Below are 9403 nucleotides of genomic sequence, written 5' to 3'. Positions count from 1 at the left end.
GGAAATTCACTCATTCATTCGACAGATAGTTAATGGGAATCAGTAAATCAATCTGGCTAAATAGAATGCGCTGCTATACTAGCCTCCCAGGCGTTCCTCACACAGCACATATGTAAGACAGGAGAACAGATCACACTCTCACGGCCTTGACCTATAGTTCAGTGGTGCACACCGATCTCAACACAGTCTACTGCTAGGCACTTATGGAGCCATAACTGTGCCATAACTCAGACCTTCCCTTTGAGATGGCCTGGAAGCTTTTTAACAGGGGCTTTCCTGAAGTTCCTGCCAGGACAGAGCTGGTATCTGTCTTAATCACTACAGTCCCACGTAGTATACTCTGACTGGTTCCTGCTAGGGACAATGATAACGTCTATGTGGGTTGTGTTTACTTTGTCATTCCAGAGGACAGATGCATAATGAGCCAACCTGTAGAAAGCGGGAATGTCAAGAACATGGGGGCCAGTGAAGAACATGCAGAGAGCATCAGCTGTGGGCAGGGAAGCCACTTGAAGGGAAGCAGATGAGATGTAGATATCAACCAACCAGTTGCCATCAATTCCATTCCGATTCATGACAGCCCCACGTGTTCCTGAGCAGAACAGTGCTCTGTAGGGTTTTCATTGGCTGCGAGTTTTTGGAAGAAAATCACTACAACTTTCTTCCAAGGAGCCTCTCAGTGGATTCAAACTACCAGCCATCCAGTTGTAGCTACATCCTTAACTACTTACATTACACAGGGACTACAGGACACGGGGACCACAAGGTAAGACAGTGCCAATGGGGGTAAACAACACAGGAACGCCAAAACAGACGTGGCAGGGCCTGATGGTGGACTGGCAGGTGGTGAGGACAAGCTTGAGGATCCAATGAATAAGAAGACTTGGGAGTTCTATGGGGTCCTGTTACTGGTTTGAAAAATATGAAAATAGTCTATAACATTGGGGCGGGGGGGGAAGCAAGAGCTTCCATGTAACCACCTGCAGTTCTAGCTTCCCCCTAAAGGTCACAAGAATTCACAATACTGGCTCTACCCATCTGCCAGCATTGAGCTACTGCAGCTTCATCCCTTAATATGGCGAGCTGGGCATTATGGGCATTTAGATTTAGAAACCGTCCAATAAAACTCAAGTTTTATATGTGGATGGCCAAGAGAATTGCATCCTTCACCCAAATTAGGCAATTCTCTGTTTGAGAAGATGCTAAACATAGGCTTAGCCACGTTGAGTAGGTAATAAAGGGCAAAAAGGGGCATGCTGTTTGTAGAGAACTTATAAAACAGTAATAAAACTAACTAAACTTGCTCTGCTTTGTATTACTGCCATGCTCCAGCAATTCTCAATAGTAATGATGATACAAAATTTCATCCTATGGAGTGGAGGGGACATGACTAGGTATAAGACTAGGGTCAGCTGCAAAGCAGGCTCACAGTGGATCCTGACATCGAGCAAAAGGAAAGGCACATGTAGAAAGAGTGGAGGTTGCTCAACGGATGCCATGATACACACATGACAATACTGTTTTGCACTCGATCACGCGAGTACCCAGTGGTTATCCCGTGAACGGACAGATGAATAACTGAAAAATTGACTTAAATGTATCCCCAAGTCACAAAGTATTTTTTTTCCTAATGGCATCATAGAAGATCATCCCGTCTGGCTACCGGAAAGCAGTCCACAGAAATGGTCTTACCGCTCTTGATGAACAGGTCGACCAGCTGTTCTTTGGAGAAACCAGCATCAACATCAGCTCTAACTATATCACATGAGAACCCCACAGCCGCCTGTCTGTGCTGCAGTAAGAAAACAGGCCGGTTAGTCCTCCGTCTCTCAGAATTTCAAAGAAAAGGGGTGGGAATACAAGTAATTAATACCTTCATGCAGAGTGCAAGCTGGAGCGCTATGTAGTCTTGCAAGCTTCCTTCTGGACCATGGAAAATGACAGTGTGATATTGCTCGACCTACGGAGAAACAGGGAGAACTTAGGGGGGGAATGCTAATTGAGAAGAGGAGAGGGAAAGTGTGGAGTTTTCTTTTTTTGATTGCCTATAATTTTCCCAAAGATTCAAAATAATCTTTTAGGGATTGGCTTTATTCACTGGGAATCTTGTAGCCTTTCCATGTAAGAAGAAACAATTGCAGAATATGGTATATAGAAAGGGTTGGCGTTTTCTGAAGGAAGCATCCTCTCTCGTGTGCGTTGTCTACAGGAAGACTCAGTATGCTGTCTGGGAAGCAGAGCTGACATCGGATAATAACTTTACGTTGACTTCTTAGGAGGACAACTTGATAGATACACTGTTCTCAGCATCCATTGTAGCTATTGTTCCATTCCGGAATTCAGTGTGTCAAGAGAATCTAGATCGAGGTTAATGACATCTACTTGGTAAAAAGGCAAGTATCCTGCCGCTGTGCCTAGCCTCTTTTTGTTTTTTCTTCAATCTTTATCTTCAGAGCTTGCCTGAGATGATGTGAAAAGTTAGCGTGGACCCCGGTGGAAAGTCAGCCCCATCTAGAGACGACAAAGGCAGTGGAGTCTGGAGCAAGTGTGGGCGGGGCAGAGTGACCAGCCCACTTCCATTATTCCAGGGCCCAATCTCCACTCCCAAGCCACATGCGTGGGAGAAAGCTTCTTCCTGGAAGGGTCTTGTAGCAAAGGAGCCGGTGAGGTAAAGCTGGGGATCTAATCCTTGCTGCTGCTGTTGCTCCTAGGGGAAGAATGGAACTGCCAGGCTCCTCAAAAGTCAAAGGCACTGCCATCCTTCCGGCTCAGGCAGACACAGAGACCCACCTGGACAGGAGCGAACTGCCCCTAAGGGTTCCGAGACCTTAACACTTTGGGGGAGTGGCTGGTGATTGAGGTCTGCCGACTTGCCATTAGCAGCCCTCTGAGTGCACTACGATGCCACCGGGGTCCTCTTCCCAAGGTGAGTGCTCAATGTGGAAAGGCCTGCTCTTCTTCCTTCTAATTGGGAGCAGGACAAAGTCGGCAAAGCAGGACATGCAGGTTTCTCTTTGTGCGACCGCTGATAGACGGGCTCCGATAAGCTTGTTTCTTTGAGATTCTCAAGAAATCATTCCCTCTTGTAAACTGGAGTTAATTCAAGGGTTCACAGGCCTCCTTGTCCACCTGGAATAAACCTTACTTTAAAAAAATCGTTTGAATCATCAGAAAGGTGGTAAGAAATGGCTAAGTAGGTGTTTGCCCACCAGCCTTTGGGTGAGCGTTGAACAAATGGGTGCAACACACTCCTGCCCCTCAAAGTACTGAAAACACTTTCTTCAGATTCTTGTCAAAGAGAGATCTCAGCCCTAATTTTCCTTGCTATTGGAAGGTGAGATAGTTAAGGTTTATTGTACCAACTTGGCCAATAAACACATGTGGGGTTAATTGAAGGGCGGAGAGATGGCTCAGTGAGCCTCACCTTTCTAGCTCAATATCTCTTGCTCTTTGAGGGTCGGACTAGGGTGCAGCTGTCTTAGCCAGTTGCCTGCTTCAGCTGGCAAGGTGCACTTCCTGCGAGACATCCCTGAGAAGAAGCCGCACGAACCAGCCCTGGGTGCTGGAGAAGCCATGTGGAGACCCCTGCCAGCGCTGAGATGTTTACACATTCACTGATTTGGCTTTCCTCCTGCAGTCGGCATCATTGTGTGTGTTTTGTGAGATGGAGGAGGACTTTGTGGGTTGGTGTTGGACATACGGGTTAATATTGGACTTGTGGGCTTGGGCAGCACTGGGTTGGGATGTTGTCTTGATGTGCACTTAACCTTTATATAAAACTCTCTCTTATACATATGAGTGTCTGTAGATTTGTTTCTCTAATGTACTCAGACTAACACAGAAAGCTTAAGAGTACTTTTCGGAAGTACTTTAGTGAGAAATCTGATGTCAGGTCATAAAAAACACAGAAAAACAAACCCAAACCCACTGCCTTCGCCTCAATGTGGACACTAACCAGGCGCCATTTTTAACAGAACTCTTGAGCAAATTAAATTAACTCCAAGTGGCCCTTGCTTTATTGTGGAGAAATTCTCTCCAATGGGATGAATTGCTTCACACCAGTGACAAAGGATAAGAACTTTCAAGATTTACTGACTAGTCTGCCCCTGAGATTTCCAACTAAGAGCGTGATTTAATCTTGTCTCATTTCGGAAAACGAGAGTGCTATATTTATTATAGCTAGCCTGTCAAACTGCCCGCACAATGTTAAGATTGATTTCGAAAATGATATCACAGCAAGAAACCCAACTTCACAGATAAGCTGTCTCCCATTTCAACACCTCGCTTGTTCTCAGATTGTAGGTTCTCAGGAAACAGACAGCAAGCATTTAATTAAGAATTTCACTGAAAAGGCCATTCGCTAGTGGGAAGCCCTGGTGTTTACATAGCCTGATACCTGCTGTGGAACGCGGTACAATATAAATCAACAAATAAATTATGTCAGAGAAGGGATAAACAAATGAGCAGACTTCCAGGTGGTTCCTACATTCTAAAGGACATATTCCACGAATAGGGTTCTCATTTCACATGTCAGGTATTATTTAGTTAATGGTCTTTTGTTCTTTCTCCTCAAACGACAGTTTTGCTAAACTCAGAAAATGAAACTCACGGCCATCGAGTCGATGCTGACCGACAGATAGAGACCCTGTAGGACAGGTGGTAGACCCTGTGAATTTCCAAGACTGTAACTGTTGATGGGATTAGAAAGCCCCGTCTTTCTCCTTTGGAGTGGGGGTGCTCTCAAACTGTGGATCTTGCGGTTAGCAGCCAGACCCCTACCCCTGATGCCACCAAAGCCGAACAACCACAAAAAAATTAACTTAATGACCAGGAGCCTCTTACTCTCTAGAGACTGGTGTGAACACGCAGACTTTTGCCAAGAAATATATTTGTTGATCTGTGTAGTAGGTACACGTTGGGCGGCTAACTACATGCTCAGTTGCTTGAACTTGCCATCACTCTGTGGGGACAAAGATGAGGCTTTCTACTCCCGGAAACCCACGGGGGCAGTTCTGTCCTGTCCTACGGTTGCTGAGTTGAAACCAACTCGATGGCAGGGAGCGTGGTTTTGGATTGAGCATTACTATGTCACATTGTCCCAAAGAGCCAAGCCTTGGGCACAGTGAACCTGTATGTGCCTTGCTCCAGCAGAGGGCTCTACAGAGATGAGCGTGGCCATGGGATGCGTCTCTACCACACGTTAGGAGCTGTCAAGTTGCTTCTGACTCACAGTGACCCTGCAGACAGTAGAATGACATACTGCCTGGTCCTGCACCACCCTCACAATCTTCCCAATGGACAAGCTCGACACCACACATGCACCTCTTCTCAGATTGGAGGTCCTCAGGAATACAGACAGCAGTATAGCTTTTACACTTATAGATCTATTTTACATTACATGTATATTAACAATTTCAACTGTATTGAAAATAGATCTGTGTTCACTGAAAAAGAAAACTAACTTAACTCAGTAAGGGTAGAACCATATTCACCAGAATTGTGTCTAAATCCCATGTACAGTAAGGGTAGAACCATATTCACCAGAATTGTGTCTAAATCCCATGTACGGTAAGGGTAGAACCATATTCACCAGAATTGTGTCTAAATCCCATGTATGGTGTATCACGTCTGTTTTTCCATAAGGGACCCTGTTCTCATAATCACAATTGGTACCGGACCCTTTTATCCTTGCGTTTTCACAGCCCATCCAAGAAATTCTTACTACCTCTCAACTAGTTCTTTGTAAGGGAAATGCTTCTGGATTAAATGGAAACAAGTGACCTCAACAATGGACCAATCTAATCCTTCATTATTTTATTTTTGTCTGTACTCACCGCCCCCCCCAATGGGGTTTACTGGAGAAGCTGGGCTTCTCACTGTAATCCACGTGCTTTCAGACTTGTGGTATTTTAAAACAATAAACCTCAACCTGTGTTTTGAGCTTCCCTCCTCTGACTCTGAGGAAAAGCGTCCACTGTCCAGAGAGAGCTTTAAGTCAAGCTGTGCAGAGATGCGGAGCTCAAACTGTGGGTGGAAATGAAAGGGCTTCATGCCCACACAACTGGGAGGACTGCAGTGCCAGTCTCGCGTTTATGGGTAGGAATCCCATTCCGATGTCTGCTGACACGGTTTTAAAGAACCCTTATTTAGGACCTTAGAGCCATGACCAACTAATTGATAGCTACTATCAATTGATCTATCATATAAAATCCCCCCACCACCACTACCAAACACCATCGGCATATCCAGCATTTAAGATGCAAAAAAAGGCCAGAATCCCTTTGTTAAGAGAGGGCTTTTCCCATCCACAGAGGTACTTTCTTTATAAGGTAGGTGTAAGAGAGTAATGAGAATTCAAGAGAAATTTCAACACACACATATTTTATAAAGGGGTTTCAACAAGTTCACTTTGAAGCTCCTGTGCGTGTGCATATACTTATATCAAGTTAATTTTTCACACAGTGATTCCACATGGCATAGAAAAAGCTTCCAGGTTTTGTTAGGCCAGAGTCTTTACCGGAGCAAAGTATCAGGCCTTTCTCCCACGGAGCTTCTGAGTGAGTTTAATATTCCAATATGGCAGGTACAACCAAGAACATAACCATAGCACCATCAGGGTGCCTTTGTATGTTTGCGTATGTAAGTATGTATGTATGTATTTTCAATGAGATTACTAGAACCACAAAAGCTGCAACTTGGGTACTCTTTTACCAACACAGACCTAAAAATTCAAATGTTAAATACTTCAAAACTCTAAGATAAAACTCTTAGCTACAACTCTGCTCTCTGTCAGCCACCTCCCTGATGGACTCTCCTTGCTCCAGCTCTCCTCTGGGCCATCAGCCCTACTTTCCAGAATCTTCTTGCAGGACTGCGATGGAAGCCAAGGCAATTCATTGTCTTTTGCCACTGCAGCCACTTCTTTCTCATACCAGGGGACTTTCTTCTTCTTTCAACTAGGTCCTTACTAGCCTTGGCCCTTTTGCTCCTAGGAAAAGAATGGTTAATACCCTTGCTAAGCACAAGACTGGAAGTTCAAGACCACCTGAAGGTGTCTGGGAAGAAAGATGTGGTGAAGTGAAGTTACTTGGCATGGCGAGTTTGCCCACTTCTTTCTAACTCCCACCAAATGACTGGGTGGGACCAGGCGAAAGAGGCAGATGAAACATGAATGGAGGGGACTGACTGGTTTGGCCATTCCACCGGGTCTATAGGAGGGAGCCATCTCAGAAGCAGGGGGAGAGCACTGTGTGGTCATGAAAACAGAAGGGCCACCAGAAGGTCATGTGTGAGATCCCTGTCTGCAGAGGCAGCAGAGGTCTCGGCACTGAGACCATGAGACAGAGCAGAGGAGCAACATCGAGATCATGAGGCAGAGTGGCAAGAGTCTCAGCCCACAGAACAAGGCAAAGGCCCAGGGACCACAAGGTTGAGAGGCCAAGGCCCGGACACATTTGCCAAAATAGTTGAAAAGAGGTACAGGTAACATTTGGAAACTATTAGCTTCCCTCATAAAGCCCATACTTGGGGGTATTGTCTGTGAGCCCTGTGCGGCCATTGTAATGAACTGAATTGAACCCAGAGCAAGAGGAGAGGTCTGTGAGAGGGAGGCTTGGTGTCGGAAGCGGGTATAGAAGGTGGAGACAAGTCTGATCTCTGCCTTGTAGCAACAGACTTGGGCTGCTGTGGAGTTGGCATCTCCTCCCTTGTGTTGCCAAAGGAAGTCAGAGGGGGCTCCCAGGCCATTTCCTCAAGAGGCCTGGCAATCTCCTTCCAACACAGAGGAGCTATGGAAAACCCTACGGAGTGCACTTCCGGTCTCACAGAGATGCAGTCACCACCTGAATTGAAACTGACTTCATGACAACTTGAATTCCTACCGCACCTGGGAGAAAATGCCAAGCCTTGCCACAGCTGCAGGTATCCTGCATGATCGGGTTTCTCATAATTTCTCAGCCTTCACTTGGACCCACCACTCTTTGGGTGGTAGTTAGGTAACCTGGTGTCAAGTTGAGGATTCAGAGTGAAGGGGTGGAGTCTAGCCTGTCAATCAGGTCATAGTTTGATGACTTCATTTGGAGGCACTAAGGAGATAAATTCCTCATTGGAAGCGCGAGACACACTCTCTCTTGGCTCACTCTCCAGGAAACATTGCAGCAGACAGATAGATGGATCTATGCTAGTGCCCTAAGCTGGAAGAACCACATAGAGACCCCTGCCAGTACTGAGATGCTTACACCGCCACTGGATCCACAAGGCTTCCCACCCACTGGCCTGTGATCTTCCTGCATTTGGCATCATTGCATGTGTTTTGTGAGTCTGAAGAGGATGTTATAGATTGATATCAGACATATGGGCTAATATTGGACTTAAGGACTTGATCTGGACTGGGCTGGGATGTTTTCTCAACATCCAGTTGTTCTTGTATATAAAGCTCTTTCTTATACATATATGAGTGTCTATGAATTTGTTTCTCAAGTCTACCTGGACTAACATTCTGCCTCAAATGCCTTCTGTATCGCAACTGCCAGCACGTCATTTGGCTTTTCTGTTCCATGGTCCCTGCATCGGGGAGGTCCTTCCTGACCAAGCCCTCTAAAAGCAGCTTCCATGGTCAATTCCACTTATCCCCTTATCTTCCTTCTTTATCTTTGTAATTAGGATTGATCACTACATTAAAGATAAGGAGCCTTGGGGTGCAATGGTTAGGTGATGAGCTGCTACCGAATAGGTCAGTTGTTTGAACCCGCCCAGAGGCTCCAGGGGAGAAAGGTCTGACCGTCTGCTCCTGCACAGACAAAAGTGGAGGACACATTAGGGGCCATTCTACTATGTGCTAAGGGGTTGCTGTGCACCTGAATTGACTCAATGGTCCACAACATCAGTGCACAGAAAGGCTGGAACCCTGGTGGCACATATGGTTAAGAGCCTTGCTACCGACTGCAAGATTGTTGTGCATACATACCCACCACTTGCTCTGCAGGGAGAAGACCAGGAGATGGGCTTCCAAAGGGACTCCAGCCAAGAAAACCCAAGGGGCGGCTCTGCTTTCTCAGGTGGGCTCACCTGGAGCCAGATTCAGCTCCACGCAGCCAGGAGCCTGGCAAGTGTCCTGGGCCATTTGCTTTCTGTGTTTCTCCCGAGAATGCAAGCTCTGGGAGTGCGCTTAAGGCTCTCGATAAAGAACTGTCCAACAACCAGATTCAAGAATGAAATCCTTAAAGGATTTATGATCTCACGAGGGAGGAAAAAAATCATATGTAACTAGTGTAAAACATGATTGCCACTGTCGTTTGAAATTCTGGCTTGCTTGCTAAAATACCATATATACTTGTGTATAAACCAAGTTTTTCAGCACATTTTCAATGCAGTTTTTGTGGCAAAATTAGGTGCCTCAGCTGAT

The 9403-nt window shown here is 45.9% G+C and overlaps 1 protein-coding gene across 2 annotated transcripts in view; it reads right to left on the bottom strand.

The window, feature by feature from the left end:
• CTTNBP2 (cortactin binding protein 2) overlaps positions 1–9403 on the bottom strand; it is a 146348-nt gene that overhangs the window by 30615 nt on the left and 106330 nt on the right. For both annotated transcript variants that reach the window (XM_045288873.1, XM_045288874.1), the window contains 2 exons: positions 1874–1960; positions 1693–1792 (listed from right to left, as the gene is read on the bottom strand). In XM_045288873.1, coding sequence (XP_045144808.1) covers positions 1693–1792; positions 1874–1960 — 187 coding nt within the window. The remainder of the gene's footprint in view (positions 1–1692; positions 1793–1873; positions 1961–9403) is intronic.

The sequence above is a fragment of the Echinops telfairi genome, unplaced genomic scaffold, assembly GCF_000313985.2.
Source record: "Echinops telfairi isolate 266 unplaced genomic scaffold, ASM31398v2 ScPeMD7_23;HRSCAF=83, whole genome shotgun sequence".
Taxonomy (NCBI): Eukaryota; Metazoa; Chordata; class Mammalia; order Afrosoricida; family Tenrecidae; genus Echinops; species Echinops telfairi.
Note: the sequence above shows the minus strand (reverse complement) of the source record. Positions and strands in the feature narration are given on the sequence as shown.